General features: G+C 40.9%; 1 protein-coding gene and 1 non-coding gene across 2 annotated transcripts in view; both read right to left on the reverse strand.

The window, feature by feature from the left end:
- LOC136835309 (probable acyl-CoA dehydrogenase 6) overlaps positions 1-21,541 on the reverse strand; it is a 59,571-nt gene extending 38,030 nt beyond the window's left edge. The window contains exons 1-2 of the mRNA XM_067098630.1: positions 21,267-21,541; positions 15,641-15,761 (exon numbers count right to left, since the gene is read on the reverse strand). Of these exons, the coding sequence (XP_066954731.1) occupies positions 15,641-15,761; positions 21,267-21,425 (280 nt within the window). The 5' untranslated portion in view covers positions 21,426-21,541. The remainder of the gene's footprint in view (positions 1-15,640; positions 15,762-21,266) is intronic.
- Positions 10,178-10,280, reverse strand: LOC136835991 (U6 spliceosomal RNA). The gene has a single exon (XR_010852328.1). It is a non-coding gene; the product is annotated as a U6 spliceosomal RNA (small nuclear RNA).
- Positions 21,542-21,855: the final 314 nt, after the last annotated feature.

The raw sequence follows: 21,855 nt of genomic DNA on the forward strand, positions 1-21,855 counted from the left end.
TGCAAATGAAGTATCCAGTCTTTTAAAATAAAATTATTTTTCAAACAAAATGCTCAATTTCATGTTCAACAAAATCCCAGATATATCAGTCTTTTGTTTAACAACCAAAAACTGTGAACAAGTAACAATAATTTACACACACATATATGACATGCATATCTATATTTTTTGTTACATACTCCATGACATCTTTATATCCAAAAACATTAAGCCACTAATATTTTAATATCTAATTCATGATACCTTGGGAATAACTTACACCCAAGGTGAATTATAACTGATAAGTGCTTTGTCACCAGTTTGGTTTGAACTGGTCTAGTTTAGAAACAATGGCATATTATTATTATTATATTCAGAAGAAACTTATTCATATGGAACAAGCCCACAGGGGCCACTGACTTGAAATTTGAGCTTCCAAAGAATATGGTGTTCATTATGAAGAAGTAAGAGGAGATAAAGGGAAATACATAAAGAAAAGATCCCACTTATTAAAAAAGAAAAAAAAATAAATTAATAAATTAACAAACTGATAAAAATGTTTTAAAAAGCGAGGAGAATAGTATTAGGGTAGTAATGCATTACACCATCACCTGAACTTCTCATGTTCCAATTGCAAGACAACCTCTGGGTGGCTGTTCCACAGTCCAACAGTGTGAGGAATAAAGGACATCTGGAACTGGTTAGTTCCACAGCTAAGCACACTTACTGCACATTGGTGCTGCAGTTCAGCGAATCTGGTTGCTTTCGGCAGATAAAGGGGATCAGAGATCAATTGTGAACGTGAAAGACCTCTGTTCAAATACACCTTATGAAAAAGTGACAAACAAGAGACCATCCGCCAATGGTTCAAGTCATAACTACTACTATTAGGAAACAGAAACCTACCACCAGAAACCACTCTATCTATAGGGAGATAAATCTCTGGCAGAAGCAGACATCCACACTGGAGAACAGTACTCTAGTAAAGGGAGTACAAATGACCTAAAACAGGTTGCATTCATTTTATCAGTTATAAAATATATGAGGCCTTACGACAAATACCTAACTTTCGTGCAGCATTTGCTGAAAATTTCATTAGATGTTTTTGAAAAGTTAGATGTGAGTCAAAGGTTACAGCTAGAATAGTTAAGGCTTCAGACTCATTCAACAAAGTTCCATCCAACTGAAGGGGAGGATTGGTGGGGGGGGGGAATCTGTATGAGATCTGCTAACCAATAGTGTCTTCGTTTTACTGGAGTTCACCCTTATACCCCACTGACAACACCATTCCTTAATCCAGTCCATGTCCCAACTGAGGCTGAGAGCAGCTTAATTTCTCAAAAGTGGAGACTTCACTACACCCACAAGCGTTGCATCATTGGCATACTGAACAATCTTGTTTTCTAGGCCAACAACCATGTCACTTGTATACACCAAAAATAACAGTAGTACAAGAACACTGCCCTGTGGAACTCCAGACACAACAGGTCTTGGTTCACTAAAGATCCCGTCCACAGCAACTTACTGCTGCCTACCTGTAGAGAAATCTTAAGTAATCCTAAAATTGAATTTAGCCACTTCCTGTGCTTTGCATTACAGTCTCCACAAATAACGAATGAAGCTTTTGAATTCTGTGACTGAGCCACACTAATCCTCTCCAAATGACAGTCTTATATAGAATTGTTGATATTTGGATTACTTACTGAAAATTTTCAAACATACAGTAGAACTTCATGGCACACGCACTCCAAATTTTTCTGACAATAAACAGGTCGTCCAGACTTTGAGTATGCAGCCAAACCTTGTGCATGCAGGACTTGTTACTACTTGGAAGAGTCTCAGATAAAAACAACAAATCATAGCTATGGGCACAACTCTGGAGATCAAAAAAAATTTTACACTAAGCCCCTATATTTGAGGAAAGTACTTTGCAATTTTTCTTCTGTAATGAGCAACAGGCCCAAGGTTCAGTTCAATGTCTCCCGAAAGAATTAAAATTAACAACTTAAAATCAGAGTCAAAACCAATAAATAACCCATAACAGTATCATTGTAAAAATCAACAGAACAATATACAACAATACCATCAACAACAACAGTGTTTACATTATTTACAAAAATTCTGTTGAGAGTATAAATAAACGTCACCATACGTCACTGAAAAAGTGCTGGAAGCAACTGATGAACAAGGTGGAGCCAGCACACCTTGTAAGGCAAAAGAGATCTGCCAGGTTTGCCACAACTGGGGGAGGACAGTCAGGGTGGATTTGGAAACAAAAAGCTCAGAAGGAAAAGATTAGGTGAAGACGAAGGCACTTTCCTGATAATCCACAAAGCAACTTTTGCTTTCTCATCAGCCTCTCCTATACACTTTTCAAAAAAAAACAGGCAAGGGAACTCAAACCCTAGACCATGGAAGGCCACGGTACAATGGTTATGGTACAGTCCAGGGTTGGAGAACAAGATCTGTATTCAGAAACCTTCTCTTAGAAGGGTTGCCTACCAAGGCTAAAGAGTCCCTTCTACCCACTGGTCTGATTTCAGAGTGTCCTTCTCCTAGAAGAGTTGCCTGCCAAGGCCAAAGAGTCCCTTCTACCCACTGGTCTGATTTCAGAGTGTCCTTCTCCTAGAAGAGTTGCCTGCCAAGGCTAGAGTCTCTTCTACCCTACGGGGACTTTGACCACTTAGCCATCGAGAAACAGCTCAGTGGTCAAAGCTGCTGCACATCATTGTTTCTAATCCAGGCAGCCACTGGAATTCAACTGGTGACATAGCAGGTATCAATTATAATTCTCCTTGGGTGTAACTTATTCCTGAGGGCTCATGAATTGGATATTATACGATATTTGTGTCTTAATGTCTGTGTAACAATCAATATTACTATCCTACGGCTCCAGTGGCTAAATGCTTCACGTTTTGTGTAGTTTGACTAATTACAGTAGCAGTGAGAGCAAGTGAGGATTGGTAGGAAGGAATTACAGTATATTTATAGGTAATGGGTTGTAAAAAAATTTTTTATATATTACATGTGTTCCACCACAAACTTAGGTTAGAAGGACTAAACTATTCAAATCCCAGAAGTGGCTGATAGGAACTTGCAGAAACCCAAGAAAGCTCCTTGGGCTGTTAAAAGGAATCGTGGCCATAGCTCTAAAAACAACAGATACATAAACAGGAGCCTAAATAGAGCAATTTGCCATCTTGGGAGGCACTGTGACAAATGACCCTAGAATTCTAAACCATGAAGGATGCTATATTGAAAAGAAAGTTATCTTAAGATAATTTTTAATAAAAATACAGCATTAGAAACCTCATTAGAAGTGGATACTTTTTGTCCCGCTACTCCAATCACCAGACCTAAAGAGTATACCCATTAGCGAGTCATGCCCCCAAGATAAAGACATGCTACAGCTAACTGGCACCTCCAAACAAGGTCCTTTTTAAGAAACAAAGTACATAAAGCTCTGATCTTGCGGCCCGGTACTCTAACTTGAATTCTGCTTCAACATGAGTTATGATGTCATACCACCTAAAGATAACTTGCCTAAGCCAATAAAAAATTAAATTACTGGTTTTCTGCTTCCTGGCATACTGTAAAGAGAAAAAGCTGGATTTCTATAACTGAACAAGAACCTCTTTACCCTTGGTGTAGGTAGAAAGACAAGATATGACAAAATGGCACAATGGATTGGTCCTGGATAACCAGAGTCGCAATTACCTTATTGGAGAGTACAAGAAGTTTGCTGACCTGTCTTGAAGATGCAAAAGTCAGAAGAAAGACTGTCTTCTGCATAAGAGCTGAAAGTGAACCCTGATTTACTAAAGGCTTGTTGAGAGGTTTAGTGATTCACTTGAGTACTAAGGAGAGGTCCCATCAGGGCAACCTTCTCAAAACAATGACATAGCCTTTAACTACACCCAAGAAACCATACTGAGCCCACAAAAAACATAAACATGCAGAGGAACATATCTATATCCTTTAACTAAAATTGGAATATAAGATTTACGACAAAGGCCAAGCACTGAGACCTGTGAGGTCATTCAGCACTAAAAAGGAAATCAAGAGTAAAAATTTTTTAAAGGTGTAGCAGGAGCAAAACCTCAAAGTTGCACTACGAAACAATTTTTAGGAGAGGGTGGAAATTAAGATGGAAGAAAGAAATGAACTGAGGTACAGTAAAAGGAATGAAGGGGGCTGCAGCGAGGGGCCGAAGGGATGCTGCAAAGCACATTAAATAATAACTACACAGCATTGGGGCAATATCTGAAAACTAGTCAAGACGAGTGGCAAAGAAGTGCATGGGAAGAAGGACTGATAAAATTAGACAAAGACCAAAGTAGATGAGAAAGAACGAGAAAAAATTTTTAAGTATCAAGAACTGAAAATAGAAATAAGAAGGATGTGGGATATGCCAGTGGAAATTGTACACATAATCATAGGCACGATCCCAAGATCCCTGAAAAGGAACCTGGAAAAACCAGAAGCCGAAGTCGCTCCAGGACTCATGCAGAAGAGTGTGTTTTTAGAAACAGCACACAGAGTGAGAAAAGTGATGAACTCCTAAGGAGGCAGGATGCAACCCGGAACCCCACACTATAAAAACCACCCAGTCCAATAGGATGACTGTGATAAACAAAACAAAAAAAATAATAATAATAATAATAAACTACCATAATGTATAAACACAGCAAGCAATCTTTTATCTTTCTCTATAAGAGAAAAACAAGATATCAATTATAGGCAAAATGAATAAATGCAAGTGATATGTGCACAGTACAAATGCATCTCCAAAAGTTAAGCAAATTTAAAAAGCATGCCTACAAAAAAAATACTTTATACAGGAAAAAAATATGAAGCTCAAATAGGAACATTTTAAAAAACAGAACTGAATTACACAACAAAAACTGAGGTAGAGATGATTTTCATGAATAATAATCCAGTGATACAGGAAGTTGGCATCAAGCTGCAAAAATAAGAAATAAAATAGTAGATTGATCAATTTATTAGATGCTGCCTGGCACCCTCACTGTCAGGGTCATCAATGCCAGGAGAAAATGCTGAAGAAAATTTCTGAGAACAGATGGCTTTTCCTTAAATCTGGAAAACAAGGCAGAAGAAATCATTCCTTGGTTATGCTCACAGCAAACCAGACAAGCACACAATGAAGACAGCTCTTAGTTCCCTCTTAGTTCCTACCAAGGGTCTATGGTACACAAGTGCTGACAGTCACTATTGGCTAGCTCTTTTCTGTCTGCAAGATAAAAGAAATCATGTTTCTCGGAACATCATGTACTGCTACAAAGGGTTCATGCTGATTGATGGGTTTGTTATTAAACAATTGTTTACCAAGGAAACCATTACTGCCTCTAAAAAAGATAAACAACAAAAACAGTCATATCTAACAGATACTACAATTACTGCAATACTGAAACACTATAGTAGCCTAAGTTACAATTAATGCAATACCGGAAGACTGTAGTAGCATAAGCTAACATAAAATATGTCATAGTAATACCTGCTAAGTTTATTGCTGACTTTCGGATAGAAAGTCAAGGAAATACGTCTTGTAATAACTGTATTTATATATTTTCAAAAAAATATGATATTTTAATGATAAAATAAAGTTTGTTCATACTTACCTGGCAGATATATATATAGCTGTATTCTCGAAGGTCCGACAGAATTTCAAATTTCGGCGTACACGCAGTGGCCGGTCAGGTGCTTAGTGCCATTCCCGCCGCTGGGGCGGGTATCAGGAACCATTCCCATTTTCTATTCAGATTTTCTAACGCCACTGTCTCCTGAGGGGAGGAGGAGGGCAATATGAATATATATATCTGCCGGTTGCAAGTATGAACAAACTTTATTTTATCATTAAAATATCATTTTGTTCATGAGACTTACCTGCCAGATATATATATAGCTGAATACCACCTTTGGAGGGGGTAGAGACAGCCAAGAATTAGGAAAAACCAAGTATTGGTAAAATTATTTTGGTTCCTTATCTGATAGCGTAGCTGACTGAGTGGTTACTGCCACTCTAGTCTGCTTCTGCTTTACTAGAGACCAGCGAGGTAGTGACCTATATAGCTGGCGACTTCTAGATGATCTGTCAACGGGAAGTGACCACAATGTGACTAGATCATAGACCATACAAAGAGGACAAAAGAGTATTACTAACCACCCAACTAACACCTAAAGCGTTAGTTTGCAAAGGATTGGGAAGACTGCCTTCCAGTAGTCGTGACCCAACAACCACAAAAACACAATTAAAAAGGGGATAGGATCAGAGTTACCCCTGTCCCCAAGGTTGCTGAAGCAGCAATGTATGGTCCCAGCGAAAAGCAATTTTCGTGATGCTACCTAAACATCTTGCCAAGAGTGTGAGGCAAACACCGGACTGACTTCGCCAAAATGTGGCACTAAAAATGTCACTGAGTACCATATTTTCCTTGAACGCCATGGAGGTAGCAACTGCCCTCACCTCGTGAGCGTTAACCTCAACAACTTGAAGTTGGAGTCGTCACAACTAGAGTGTGCGTCCTTAATGACGTCCTAATGAAGAATGCCAGTGCATTCTTCGACATAGGTTTAACTGGTTGCTCTCACAGAACACCATAAACATCCAAGGGACCACGAGTGTCCTGTGTTCTTTTAAGGTACTTGAGAGGCTCTAACTGACATAGAACTCCCTCAGGTTCCTGTCCAATAAGGTCTGCTAAACCTTTAATTTCAAAGTGTCTAGGCTAAGGGTTAGAAGACCTATCATTCTTAGCCAAGAACTTAGGGCTTAAAGAATAGACAGCATTGTCTTCCTTGAAGCCCACATGACGGCTCCTCGAACTTCGCCACTCTCTTTGCCGCGAGGAATGCCAAGCTTTCGAGTAACATCCTTAAGAGATGCAGAGTGGAGAGGCTCAAAAGGACTAAAACATCAAAACTTGAGCATTACGTCCAAGTTCCAAGCAGGGGGAATTAGCTGAGGAACCTGGACGTCTTGAAAGAGCTCGTAAGATCGTGAGGTCCTTATTGTCAGACAAAGCTAATCCTCTGTGTCTGAATACAATCGAAAGCATGCTCCGATAACACTTGATAGTCGGAACTGCTATATCGAGTTTTCTCTTAAGTAAAGGAGAAAATCCGCAACCTGGCTCACAGTGATAGAGGAAGAGGAAAAGCCCTTCTTTCTACACAACCTTTGAAGGTTGCTCACTTCGCTAGATATATCCTTTAGATGAAGAACTTGCTCTAGCGATGGCCCGTGCTACCTGGCCAGAAAAACCCCTTCGCTCTGACCAAGTTTCGATAGTCTGAAAGCAGTCAGGTTCAGAGCGGGAGATTCAAAGATATCTCGTGAAGTGGGTTTGTATGAGCAGGTCTGCTCTCAGGAAGGGTCCTCGGAACGTCTACCAACCAGAAGAGAAACTCCGAGAACCAGTGGTTGAAGGCCAAAACGAGGGGATAAGAGTCATCCTCGCCCTTGTGAGGCCGCGAACTTGCGCATGACTTCTCCCAGAATTTAGAACGGGGAAAAAGGCGTAAACATCTATTCCCGTCCAATCCCAGGGAAGAGCAACTATCGCAACTGCCCCAGGGTCGAGTACAGATGAGCTTTATAGAGGAGCCTCGCTGTTCTTGAGGTCGTGAAAATATCCACAAAGATGGCGGACCCCAAAATTTCCAAAAATCTTGGCAAACCTCCTGATGAAGGGTCCATTCTTCTCGGCAGGAGTTGATGGCGTTAACAGAGCAGGTCTGCTCGAACATTTTTCGACCCCTGCAACAAAAACTCTGTGAGAATCGAAATGTTGCGAGCATAGGCTCAAAGAATAATCTCTCTTGCAAGGCTGAACAGGGAACAAGTAGTATTGTCCGAGTTTGCTAGAACTACACGACAGTAAAACTTGACCTCAAAAAAGAATTGGCGAGCTAAAAAGATAGCCGCCAAATCTTTGAAGTCGATGTGCCAGGACACCTGTTCTCTCCGGGTTCCTAACACTTCCTCTCCTCTAGTGTTGCCCCCCAACCTGTTGATCACCTGGCCGGAAAAACAACACTAGGTTGGGGTTCAGAAGCTTGAGGGAGATCCCTTTCTGCAATTTCGTTGGATCGAGCCACCACCCCAGATCCTCTTTATATAAGGAAGAATTCTCAATTCCTCTTTCAAGTCTTCCTTGCTTTTGCCAGTTCTCCAACAAAAAGAACTGAAGAGGCCTGAGATGCAGACTCCCAGAAAACAAACTTCTCCAGCGAGGAAAATGGTCCCAGCAGACTCATTCCTTCCTTCACCTAGCATGTTTCCTTTCCAAGAAGGCCGAGACTTTTCCGCATAGAAGCTGCGTTCTTATGACGGAGACGCTTATAAAAAGCCGCTGAATAGATCTGAATTCCCAGACACAATGGACAGTGAGGGATCAGCTGCGACTCTCCACAGACCAGAAGTCCCAGGGACTTCACGAAAGTTGCAGAGTCAACTGAAGGTCCTCCAGATACCTTCGCGCGGACGACGCTCGAATCAACCAGTCGTCCAAGTAGAGTGAGATCCTGATGCGACAGATGCAACTGCATCGCAACGTTTTTCATGAGACGTAAACACCTCGGAGCAAAAATGTGACGCCAACAGCATCTGGTGTTCCCAGGCGGTCAACCATCCAATGTACTGACCAGACTAACGTTGCTTAACTTCGCTGGATCGGACGAGAAGCGGTGTTTTTTCAACGTGGTATGGCCGTACAGCAGAGTCCAAAGCAGAGAGCCCTGAACTGGTACGTCTAGTCCTCCAAGACAACCTGAGATACTTCACCGAACGATGGATGAATTGGGGCGTGAAGATAAGTATCTTGGAGATCCAAAGATACCATCCAATCCCGGGATGAAGGGCTCTAGTATTGACTGCGGAGGTCTCCATCTTGAACTTTTCCTTCCGACCAAGTTGTTCGACCTGTTGACGTCCAAGACGGGTCTCCAGCCTACTGAAAGTTTTAGGACTAGAAACAATCTGTAGTAAAATCCCGGGAACACCGAGTCAAGACCTGTTCACTGCTCTCCGCTCGAACATCTGAAAGCAGGTCAAACAATTTTCTGTTTGACAGGAAGGCAGCTGGGAAACAAAAACAAAAGAGGAGGAGACAGGAAGGAAATCAAGTAACCTCTCTCTAACAGTAGGAGGGACCAAACGCCTGCCCCTCACTCTTTCCAGGCTTGTGCAAAATGAAGCCTGGTTGTAAAGGAGTCTGGAGATGAAAGGAGTCACTTGCTACCTCTTGGAAGTGACATTCCTTGGAAAAAACTCTCTCTCGTGGTGGGGGTCGTGTTGCTTCCCATGGAAGCCCTTTGTTAGGGCAAACATTTAGCTTTCTGCTTTTTGTATCATTGAGATCGGTGCAAGCTGTTATGAAGGAGATGCAGTTTGAATGTCTATAACTTTAGTTTTGAGAAAAACGATATTTTTTGCTTCTGTGTATTTATTTGCTTGCCGTTACACAGTTTGATGTTTTATGACATAATGAAAAGCCAAAAAATAGACCTGCAAGTAATATAACTTCGCTAAATGAAGCGAGTGTCAAACACGGCTGAGTTGGCCAGTGCGACGTCTTACTTAGTCAAGCCTGAGCTGCTACTGACTGACTGCCACTGACTGCCCCGCGGCATTCCTGTCTTTTCGCTGATGCGCACTATGTCCACAGGGTTGCCATAGATCGCATTAGATATTATTTCATAGCTAAAAGGAAATTACCACCGATATACTGACAATATCATTACATTATATGAAAAAAATGTAATTTGACTATGATAGGTTACTGTTTTGTTTATAACTCCAACTGTGGCGAACTTTTAAATAAAATTCTGAGAAGATAGTCAGGATATGTATGATGCCATAAATAAAATATCCCAGAAAATTTGATTTCCGATTTTTCACAAACGCTTCCCTTAAGACAAAGACAACTGCTAAGGTGGAGAGAGAGGAGCGAAGGTTGAAAAGTCTCAGAAACAGATCCTTAAGAAAAAGCCAGAGTCTGATAATCAGAGGAAGAAGAAGACGAAAGAAGTTTTCTTCATACAAAGGCTGTGCTTTAAAGAGGATGTTCTTCCGCAGCTGGCGGGTCTTGGAGTGAGTGGTGAAAGTAGTTCGATTCGCCGATACGTGGCGGGAACTCCAGCGAACTAAGAAGTCGCCAACTAGAGTAATGATAGTAAACATAAAATGGAACGCTTCACGATTAGCGTGTCATCCTTAGCGCAAGAGCCATGCTAATCTTTCTGTATCGTTCAATTTAGTATATGTACTGCCAAGCAAGTACTGGCTAAATTAAGAAGGACATCAGATGTTGAAGCGGTAGTTGTGCGACATGATAAACAACTGGAGCGGTGTCAACACAAGACTTGAAGCTATACGGCGGGCGAGCGCTGAGCGCCATGGCGTGACGCCGCGAGGCTCCATGGCAAGTACTAGAAGAGAGTCACAGCGTGCGCGCGGGGGAGCGTCATGGCTAAAGCGCGCCGGCCGCCAAGGTGAGGCGCCGTGAAGCGTGAGAGAAAGCACGAAGAGCAAGACGCGCCTCCTGGCGCGAGACAAGAGAAAAGGCCAACACCTCAACCGGGAAGACGAATAGGAAGCCACTAAACACTCTCTCTAGACGACAGACGCTCTGTATCGTTCCCGAAGCGGGAGACGAAGGTGAAAGTCTGTACCTCTTAACAGGCAGATTCGAAACTTGAAAGGTTCATGAGAGCATCCAGCTGTTGTTGCAAACCCAACAAAATCTTACGCTGCTGGAGAAGCCACTCTCTCGGGAGAGAAGGGCTGAACCTGAGAGAAGGAAAGGGGCGAGAGACGTATACTCTCTTCCACAGGAAGAAGCTCTAGCCCTTGCCTTAGCGCGACAGGGGGGAAGTAGCGTGATCATTCGAAAAACACTTTAGTCTCTTCTGCAGAGAATATCCACGCAACTTTCGGGAAGAGTAGTAAACGTCTCAGAGGAAGAGGACGTGAAGCGCCCTCTCCTCTAAGCTTCTCTTAAGAGGGCGAGAGTCCAACCGAGAGCTCCAACCCCGAGGCGGGAGGACGTGTCGGAGGACGAGAAGCAATCCTTCAGGATGCGTGCCTGAGCACGATCCCCTGGCAGCCTCAGAAGGCCAACAGGACCTGCCAAGGACGCCAGATCGGTGGGAAGCCCCAGAACCCTCATGCGGCTTTCGACATGCCCCTCCCTGGTCCTGGGAGTTCGACAGAGGTCCAGGCCTAGAGGCATTATAGGGCTGATCTGACGCCCCTCCACAACACTAGGGCACTAGCACTAACACTATCTTGCTTGAATTGCATTCACTTTAGTTTCAAGAGCACGCATTGACTCCACACGAGCCAGGGAATTACCTTTCTGCAGCAACAAACTACAGGGTTAGTACTAAAATTTACTACAGGGTTACTAGTAGGAGAAAACCCTGACTGTCCATCTAAGGATGCACTCTAGGAGGAAGATTCTCAGCCTATCACGCTCCAATTTAAGCATATAGGCTTCATATTTCTTCCACTCACCCTCAGACAATCCCACACATTCATTATCGATTATATAGAGCATTGAACACTTACATATCATACATAAAGAGTGAGGAACTATCAAAGTCTTTGATAGCCTCACCTTACATTCACCCAAGCTACAGACTCGATAGCTAGAGGTAAGACATCTTAATTATAAGAAAAGTCAAAAGCAAAATCAAAACGGTCCACAAAGAGGCGTATGCCAAGTCACAGATCCAGTCGAATACCAAAAAACCAAAATACTTAAGTGACAACAAATTTCAAATCCAAATGGCGGAGGAACCACAACAGGTGTTGACAGTCCGTGACAGAGAAAATCTGAATAGAAAATGGGAATGGTTCCTGATACCGCCTCCCAGCGGGCGGAATGGGTACTAACCACTGACCGACCACATCATGCGTGTACCAAATTTGAAACGGTCGGACCTTCGAGAATACAGCTATATATATATCTGGCAGGTAAGTCATGAACAAACAGAAATTTATAACTTCATAGATAACTGCAATGAATGGAGAATGAGATACCGTACTATCAATACAGTACTGGTGGTAAAGTAGTAAGAAAACATCTCATATACATTAAGAGAAGTGAATGTCAAGAACAAAAAAGACATTAATTTAAACAAATCTGATATTTAATGATACAGTACTCATATACTCAGTATACAGTGAAACTGTATCTAGAGTGAAAATTCTAATCTCATTAGAAAATTAATAAATTTGAAAGTTCAAGACACTCATGACATAAAAATGTCTACTACACCTGCTGTACCCATTCAGAAGCTACCCAATCTAACTAAGAGAGACCGCTGACAATTTAAATTCAGTGATGAAGATACTACATTACATTACAATCTGAAATACTGTATGCAAAAGAAATATATACAGAACAAAATTGCCTTTATCAATACTGACTAACCCTAAATAACAAAACTATGAAACTCTACATCTCTCAGAGAAACCTATTACACTAACAGCCAAAAAAACAGAATCACATTATGATATAGGGTAAACCTGAATTCACTTCTGAAAAAAGAAAAAATACATGCCCATTAGTAAACTACATCTTCAGAAGAGCAACAAAAAAAATTACAGCCACAATATCATTGTTATTCAAAATTTGCACACATTCACATAGAACAGGGGTAAAAGGTCAATTAACTTGTAAGGCAGTCTACAGAAATGGATGCAAACCATAACAATACAGATGAATGTAAATAAATCAACAAAAAGACAATGCACACATGTTGGAGTTGGGCAACAGAAAATCTGACCCAATGGAACATAGCTCTTTAAAGCAGTATTATATCCTATCTTTAACTCTCATCTACATCAACTGCAGTGTCAGGAAGATTGTTCCACAGTTTCAGTGTAAAACTGGAAGACCTTGTTTACTATGCAGCATAGCATTATGACACCGTGAGTAGTACTGTACAATCATCCAATAACTCTGTAAGTAAGGTTACTACATAGCTGAATCCCACATTGAATGGGGGTGGGATACTGTACAAGGACATATTCTATTCCAAAACATTAAGGCATGGTAATGACTTTGAAAGAGAAATTGCTAGCACTGAAACAATGCTTGTCATTTCCTTACGTGGTAAGGGAGCTTCTGCAGGTGAATACTGCTTCTGGTTGGTGCTCATCTTAACCTGTAGTGGCGTGGCGGTAAAGCCATGGGGCACCTCTACTTAAGTGGGAGCTTTGCAGCAAAGGATAGGACTGATGGCTAGCAAAGCATATGTAAGTCCCTTGCCCTGGGTGCAGTACCATTATAAAAAACAACCAGATAACACTTTCACCTACACTGAAAACACCAAAGGCCATCCACTGAGACTGGTGGGTACTCCCGGTACATTGTACCCACTGGCTCCCAAAAATTTGACACCTACTTCAAGCTGAAGAGATGATAGCAGAAAAAGAGATTCCTAGGCTTCCTCCCCCAATACCATGCCAGCCATTGAAAATGGCCCCAAGGTACTGCAATTTTCAAACACTTTTCAACTTCTTTCAAATAGTGAGACACAAAGATCAGTTTGCAATTCCAGTACGCCGACTGCAGAATGGAAGTGAGGGACATATGTGCCTGAAGGCTAATAAGGTACAGGCTGTCCTGACGTCACGAGCTTTCACTTTAAAAGTAAGCAAACTATCTTCCTGAATCTGAGAGTGCACCCCAGAAATTAAGTCTTTGACGAAGAAGCACAATGCGCTCTTAGTCAGAGGCTTCAAAAGGTTCTTGACAGAGCATCAGCGGCTACTGGATGGTCCTCTGATCTTCTCGGTCCTGCTCAGGTAATAACTTAAAGCACTAGCAGGACAAAGAACTCTCTCTTCTTCTCCAGAGCCAAGGCATCCCTTACGGTCTTCATGGAGAAAAAATGGGGCCAGGGCTTGGAAGGGTCCTTGTTCTTGGCTAAAAAACCAAGGGTAAAGTAGCAAACTATGTCTACTTATTAAAAAAAACCTACCCTTTATCGATGGCTTGGAGCCCGCTAATATGTTAGCAGCAGCCAAGGCCATGAGGAAGAGAGTCTTCCTAGTAAAGTTTCTCCAAGAAGAGGAACTAAGGGGTTCAAAAGAGGGACTTGTCAGCCACTTCAACACTACGTCCAGGTTCCATGAGACCAGATCTTTCTTTCTTGCTTATACGTATCAAAGGACTTGACAAGGTCGTTAAGATCTGGGATTGACACAAGATTCAGGAACCCTGTGTTTAAACACTGAGCTAAACACAGCCCGATACCCCTTAATGGTGGAGGACGAGATTCCTAGATCTCCTTGGATGAAGAAGGAAATCTGCAATTTGGGTCACAGACATCTCAGAAGAAGGTGTTGCATTGAGACACCAGCTTCAGAAAATTGCCCCTTAGCATGGAAAATGTGGCTAGAAAATCGACGCCAGCTTCTTGCAATAGCCTCTGCAGTGTCTTGAAAACCCTTACATTCTGACAAGCTTCCAAGTGCTCAGGCAATCATTACATTCAGCACCAATTCCTCCTTACTGCATTACTGCACCCTACACTTACTGCAAACTATATGTCTCCTTACTACAAAGGTCATGTGACAATTGATGTTTTGCAACCTCCACTACAGTAACGAAAACTAGATGAAGAATAACAACAAAAACTGGAAAACTGATCTTGAAAACTATCAAGGCTTGAAGGCTACTCAAAATAAGCGATACTTCACCGAAGTCCAGCCATACAAACGAAAATCTGTAACCAAAAGCTGCAGCAAACCCCCGATGTCACTCGAGAGCCAGCAGAAACAATGAGGTTTTTTGCTAAGTCATTTCCAGTACTGTACAGTAAACACCCCCAGATTCGCTCTCATGATTTATGACTCCAGATTCATGGATTTCTCTGTGGAACGTATTCTACAATTATTCATGTGGAAAATTAATTTCTTCAAAAGAAAGAGTATTTTTCACTGAGAAATATTCACTAATTACTGTATTTTCATATTTTCATGACTAAATGCACTTTTTGTGATAAAACTATTAAAATACTCAGGTATAAGCATTTTTAGAGGGGTTTTTTTGTGTTTAAACTATCAAAATAGGCAGTTCTAGGTGTTTTTTGAGGGGTTTTAAAAATTTGCAGATTTTAGCTATTCGCGGGGGCAGGGGAGCGGGGTGCGGTACACATCCCCGTGAATACGGGGGGTCTGCTGTACTCCTGTTAGTGGGCAGGGCTTGTCACCTACACTAAACTATTGGAATGTTGGAATGCTACCACGATTTTTTACATTTAAGCTGCCGCATGAGTTGAAACTATAGCTATGTAATTATTTGGTAAGTTATTTATATGAAAATACAAATTCACTTATCTGCATTCATAATTCCATTGCAAAAATAATGTTATAGGAATTTCCTCAAAGGACATAAAAATGGAGAAAATTGCATGCGAGCAGTCACTAAGAATCCACTTGCAATGCAAGCTGAGCTATGACTAAAACTGTAACACAGTGGGATGAGGGTTCCCTAGCCATAGGAAAACACTCATTACTGTACATGGAAAAAGAACTAAATATGAAATATGAGTCTGCACACACTGTGGATGCACAAGTTCTTTAAAATGAGAATACTCAGTGTAAATTAGATATTCAGTACAACACCTTCTGGTTTTGTGACTCCTAAAAATCCAGCCTGGCCAAGCTTCTTGAAAACTTCATGCGCAGGAAACTGTCCTTCTGCTTCCCATTTATCAACATAAGGGTTAATCTCAGTTGCAATCAGCTGCAAAACAATAATTTCCTATTAAAAACAAGACTACACAATAAAAGTACTACCTTGTTAACAAGACTACACAATAAAAGTACTACCTTGTTCCAACTATGGTAAATACATCCTTATAGTCAGGATTCAATGGTTAATTTTCCTAAGTTATTGTAAGTTACCTAAACTGCCACAGGAGTGCTGTCATCTGCCTACACTGAACCCAGTACCATAACCAATCTTAATTGCTACATTACTGTAAACTCTACTCCGAAAGAGGTACCATACCTATTTAAACTCTCACAGGGACTTTGTAACCTCCTTAAATTGTTGTGCGGGCTCTGTACAGGATCAAAACTGTCACAAATGCTCTGTACCTTAACGTTCACTAAAGTACCCTACATGACACTTTTCCAACTTTTGAGTTTAAAATACTTCACACACACAAAAAAGGGCCACCAAAACCCTCAAGAATATCCTAAAACATTTGTTAATATCTTTAACTCCAAAATCAAAAACTTACACAGGGACTAGTCCTTCCCCAGTGCTATCCCCATATGTGGAAAGATACCCTTAGGTTACAAAGTAGTACTCATTCTCCAATATATGGTGGCAAGAAAGAAATACAGGTCAAAAAAAGGTTTATTTCCACAAAATCTTATGGTAACCTCTCCTTACAGAAAGCAATTAACCCTTTCAAAAAAGAAATTGCGACCACTTATACACTGGTTGTATATCAGATACCTGTATATCACACACCTGATTCATCACTCAACAGAAGCACAAGCAACTGACCTCCCGCCACAGAAACAGCAGGGTAAGTCTTAGCTACCGAAAATACACCGGAGAGACCAGGACAAAGACTACCACGCTCAATGGCGGAAAAGCAGCAGTTGATTGCACTAAACTAACTCCTGATAAGCTTCCACCGAGGGTTAAAAACTCCTCTTTAATTACCACCGACAAAACCACTTGCTTCGGCTCAAAAGGAAGACTAATTCCATTGGAAAACTGTCGGCTCAACCAAATGTTCTAAATTCTGACCAGAAAAATCTTGCGATAACAGGATCGTTCCTAAACTACAGGGGAATCAGGAAAAATGAAATGGTAACAACTGTTTAGCGATAGAAACTCCCACAGCTGGAGAAGGAGTCGAAATTCCCGAAACAGAATGATGAGACTATTAACGGCAACCACCTGCCTACTTCAATGGGAGCCGAAACGATGGCGCACGGCGAGATTCTCTATAGGCGGGCAATAGTCAAGCACGAGACACGCACTGGTGATGGGAGTACATGCGATAAGAGCCCAATCGGTAGACGCACAAGCGAAAAGCACACAAGTGATAGGCATACAGGTAATAGGAGCACAGGTGTATGATTGCAAACTAAAGGCGCACAGGTGATTTGACCGCAAACCATAGGCACGCTAGCAATAAGCGTACAAGCCACAAGCACGCAAGCGATAGGTAAACAAGTCATGAGTGTGCACGTGATAGGTAAAACCATAGGTGCGCACATGAAAGGCATATGAGCCATAGACGCACACACGATAGGCGCCCAAGCCATGGGAGTGCACATGATAAAAGTGCAAGCCATAGGTGCGCCAACCATAGGCATATGGGTAAGCAAGAGATATGCATGCACAAGAACACGACATTGCTGCAAAACTCGCTCTAGATGCATGCTACTGGTGCATCAAATCTGCAAGGCACGGGAAAGCCAAAGATAGTCTAGGCTTCTCACTAGAACCTAACTGATACTTATACTAGCCTTTAATTGCAAACAATCCTTAGCTACAGGGGACTGAAGCAAAAGGTAACTTTCCTCGACAAGGCAGCTTAAACTCGCTCAAATACTACCAGAAAGTTACAAAACATCACTGGTACCAAGGCGATCCAATACAGTAAAATTACAAATGGAAAAAACATCAGGAAACTCCTCTTATTCTTACCCAATTGATCCAATCAGGGAACAAATTCTGGTGCTAGAACTGGTGCCATTAATGCCGGACCTGGTGCCCTACCAAACCAAACAGAGGAACGGGACAACAGGCACAGATCCGCACCAAACCACGAGGGAGTAAGACAGGATGTGCCAAGGACAAGCCAAGAAAAAGCGAGGGTATTAAACCTTCCTCCAACACGGAAAACAACCCAAACTTATCGAGACTCTCAGGAGGGTAACACAGAAAAGAAAACACTAATGACAGTAACAATACAGTAATAATATCCCACGAAACTGACACCAAATGAACATAAAAAATGAACCTGTTTTATCAAATCTAATGCCCAGAATCAATGGGAAGCTCATTTGGAGTAACAGATTGATGAGAAGCAGCAGAGGACCTGACCAGTTACTAAATGGGGAAGCAGACAAGACATGCATCCCTTTAACTCAAGTCTTAGAAGTATTATCCTCTCCGTTCGTGATCAATTACCGCATTTCATTAAACTATGATTCATATAGTTTTCCAATCATAACTTTTCCTTCAGCAAAAACATATCATGAGGGTCAATAACACTGGAATAATACCTATTACGGCAACTCTTACCTTACAGCTTCTTACCGAACAAATACTAAAAAAAATAAAAGAACAAACCAACAGAAAACCAAGTACAATCTATCGAACTCCTACCGAAACCAGCAACAGAAGTAGTCTGACCGGCTATGAGTGTTTGTACCTATGGGTCCCCCGGTGGGGGACAAGGAAGTAGATGGATAGAAGACATATATTCATAGAAAACAGAGTGTTCTAGTTTATTTGTATCAATTTGTTGAACTAAGACTGGTGCAGAAGTAAAAGCTATTTAATGGAGAGGTAAGGTTCATTTAAAAAAAATTGATGCACTGTAGTTGGCTAGAAAAATAAGCGTAAAAAAATCACACTATGTCATAAAATATGCAATAAGCCTAAGTGATAAAGCCTAATCTAAATGCCATAGTTCATATGATCTAACTTATGACAGTCTGGTCTGATGACGTGGCAATACAACCAACTGGTTAATACATGCCATAGTAGTGAGGACAAGAGAAGGTTAAACATACAAGAAATGGAGAGATTTGAACAGTATTTACAAGTATGAATGTCAACTCACTCTCCATTAATAAGATTAGCTTTCACAACAACCACACTGGTCTATATAACTTCTTTGGCAAGCTCTTATATGAGTATTGTGTATGTACAATATTTTTAGCCAATAAAAATGTTAAAATATTCAGGGTTTATACATTTTTGGATGATTGTTAGGCTACTGTTGACATGCGTGAGCTTTTTATTTTTCAACTGATAATGTTGCGATTCATGCATTCCCTACCTTCTGTTTTGTAAGTTGCACTCTGTTACTTATTTTGTTTTTCCCTCACCCAAAATCCTGTTTCACACCAGGGTCCCAAAGAATTTTTGGACTAAGGGGAATTATGTGTTTCTTCATTAAACTTGTTGGATGGTTTGTAAGGGTTCCCTCACTTTTTAAGTACATACATAGACAAACCAGTATTATTTTACTTTCATGTTGTGATCTTCAATCTCGTACATTGCTTTGCACAAAACTAATACTACTAAAATTCATTACAAATTTACTGTTACCAAGATATTTACCAACGAACGTTGTTACCTCCTTGCATTTTTTTAAGTTCTTTGTTTATGTTAACAGTGCCACAGGAGTGGAGCTCCAAATCAGATTTTCTTTGTCCATGTGCATTGCAGGGACAGATGGCTTACATATCTGGTTTGTCTTCTGCTATTTTCAAAGGGAAGTGTGAATGCATGGAAAATGCCTGAAACCTAACTGGTGCTTTACTATTTAAGAGTCATAAATTTGGTGCAATTCTGGAATTCAGGCACTTTTTTAAAAACCCGCTTCAGTTCAAAGTCATTTCTTCATTAGGCAAACATGTACCTCTTGTCATTGTACATTTTTTTTGTTTGGACATTTCTGATGTTAGTTTTAACAAAATGAAAAATTTTCAATCAATTTGTATTTTTCATGACTAACAAACCAGAGGTCTTTACGTCAGGGGATTTTCTCAAGTGCTTATATGGAGTCCAGTTAAAAATAGCATAAGGTTTTGGTGGCAATGGGAGATAGCCAATGGGGAAAGAGGTTGGTGGAGGCTGACCTGGATTCCCTCCTAGATGATGGTGTGACGCTTCAGTTCTCTCTTTAACTGTCGAGTGGAATAGGCCTACAAGGAGGTAATCTAAAGTCACCATGATAGTGTACTTCCGCAAGTTCTTATTCTGTGAACCATAATTGTAATTTTGAGTTGATATTATGATTTCCCTATATTTTAGTCTGTTTTAAATGGAATGGAATATAGAATTTAGGCCAAAGGCCAAACACTGGGACCAATGAGGTTATTCAGCACTGAAAGGGAAACCGCAAAGAAAATTTTATAGTTCCACTACGAAACAATTATTAGGAGAGGGTGGAAGAGTAAGATGGAAGAAAATATGAACAGAGGTATGGTAAAAAGGAACAAAAGGGACTGTAGCTAGAGGCCAAAGGGATAGCAAAGAACCTTATGTAATGCCTACAGTCCATTGCGTGACAGCACTACCTCCCCTACAAGAGTGTTTGTTCTAATGTTTCTGATATTCATTGTGGTTGCATATTAGTAGACTAGGCATGGTTTTAGAGATGCTAGTTCCCTCTTATATCCTACAGTCATAAGGACCACAGTGGAGTTTATGGGTATGGGTGAATACAAAAATGGTGAAACACCCTACAAGGAGGTATTCTAACATGTCCACGATACTTCTCCAAGTTTTGATTCTGATTAAGGTAAAGTTTATTGAAGATTTTGAAAGTGACATTATTCAAAGGGTAAAGACCTGGTAACCTAAACTGTATTGGTGATGGAAGTACCTGGTGTTCTGGTTAGATTGGGTGCAGGTCCAGGAGGGGCAAAGCCTCCCTGTCCCCATCCTTGTTAAGTAGCCTAAGGCTCTGGCACCTTAAGTTAGATTAGGTAAAGTCTCAACCCTATTACTTTAATTTACAGTTCCTTCAGTTAGGTTAGGCAGTGGGGGTCCAGGGGGGCAAAGCCCTTGACTAGGTAAGAACCTGACCTCCTAGGTTGGGTAAAGTTAAAACCATCCTTGCATTTCACTTTTGTGTTTTCCCCCATCCGAAAACAACTCTTTCACACTGTGGCCCCCCGAACTGTCAGATATAACCTAAGGGGAGCCAGTATCTATAAAACTAAAGTTGACGAAATGAACCTTAGCCTAGAAACATTTAAGCACACATGAAAACAGGGAAAACACCTTAAACTTGCCGTGTTTAGTACCAAGCTAGGCTAATGGGAATGAGCGTTAAAACATAAACAAAAAACAGTATAGGCTATCTAGGTAAAAGGAAATTTGCGACACTATAATTTTCGTATTAAGCATAGGGCATGTCTATTAACTTAACCTTACAGCACAGCATAAAAACTCGATATATCGAATTGTGGAACTCAAGTACTTATGTATTTCGCGAGTTATTATATCATGCAACTACTTAGCTTGTAAAATACAAACCTTTTTCAAAGAATTTTGCAATTCTCTGTGCTCATCTCCATAAAATTCGTCTGCCTCCTGGGCCTTCTGACATTTTGTATGTGTTACTGACAATGACCTGGAGAAAGGTGATTTCCTGACACCGTTAACTATATTCCGTGATAGCTTTGCCAGTGCCATTGCTTGACCTTTTACGTCTTGCTTTTTCGAAGTGGAAATTGAGGGATCACGTCTTCACAGAAAACGATGAGACCTTCTCTTGTTGCCAAATTGCCAGTCGTACTCGTAGTCATTCATAGACATGGATTTTATATAAATCAATTCTTTTTTGGTAGTGTAATCCTGGTTCAATCTCTCAAATATTTCTGTTATAATACATAGCATTAGGATATTTTTGAATACGCTGCTATGCATATTAAAGACTGTTTTGATTAAATATAAAAAATATGACGCCTATTGTTACTTAATAACTTCGTAATGACACGTAACACCCACAATGATGGTGACCAGTGAAAATAAGAATTGCGTTTCGTGATGGCTTTAATAATATCATGTCTATGTGTATTATGGTCCAATCTGGAGATCAGCTGATTAAATAAATAAAATGACG

The sequence above is a fragment of the Macrobrachium rosenbergii genome, chromosome 55, assembly GCF_040412425.1.
Source record: "Macrobrachium rosenbergii isolate ZJJX-2024 chromosome 55, ASM4041242v1, whole genome shotgun sequence".
Lineage (NCBI taxonomy): Eukaryota > Metazoa > Arthropoda > Malacostraca > Decapoda > Palaemonidae > Macrobrachium > Macrobrachium rosenbergii.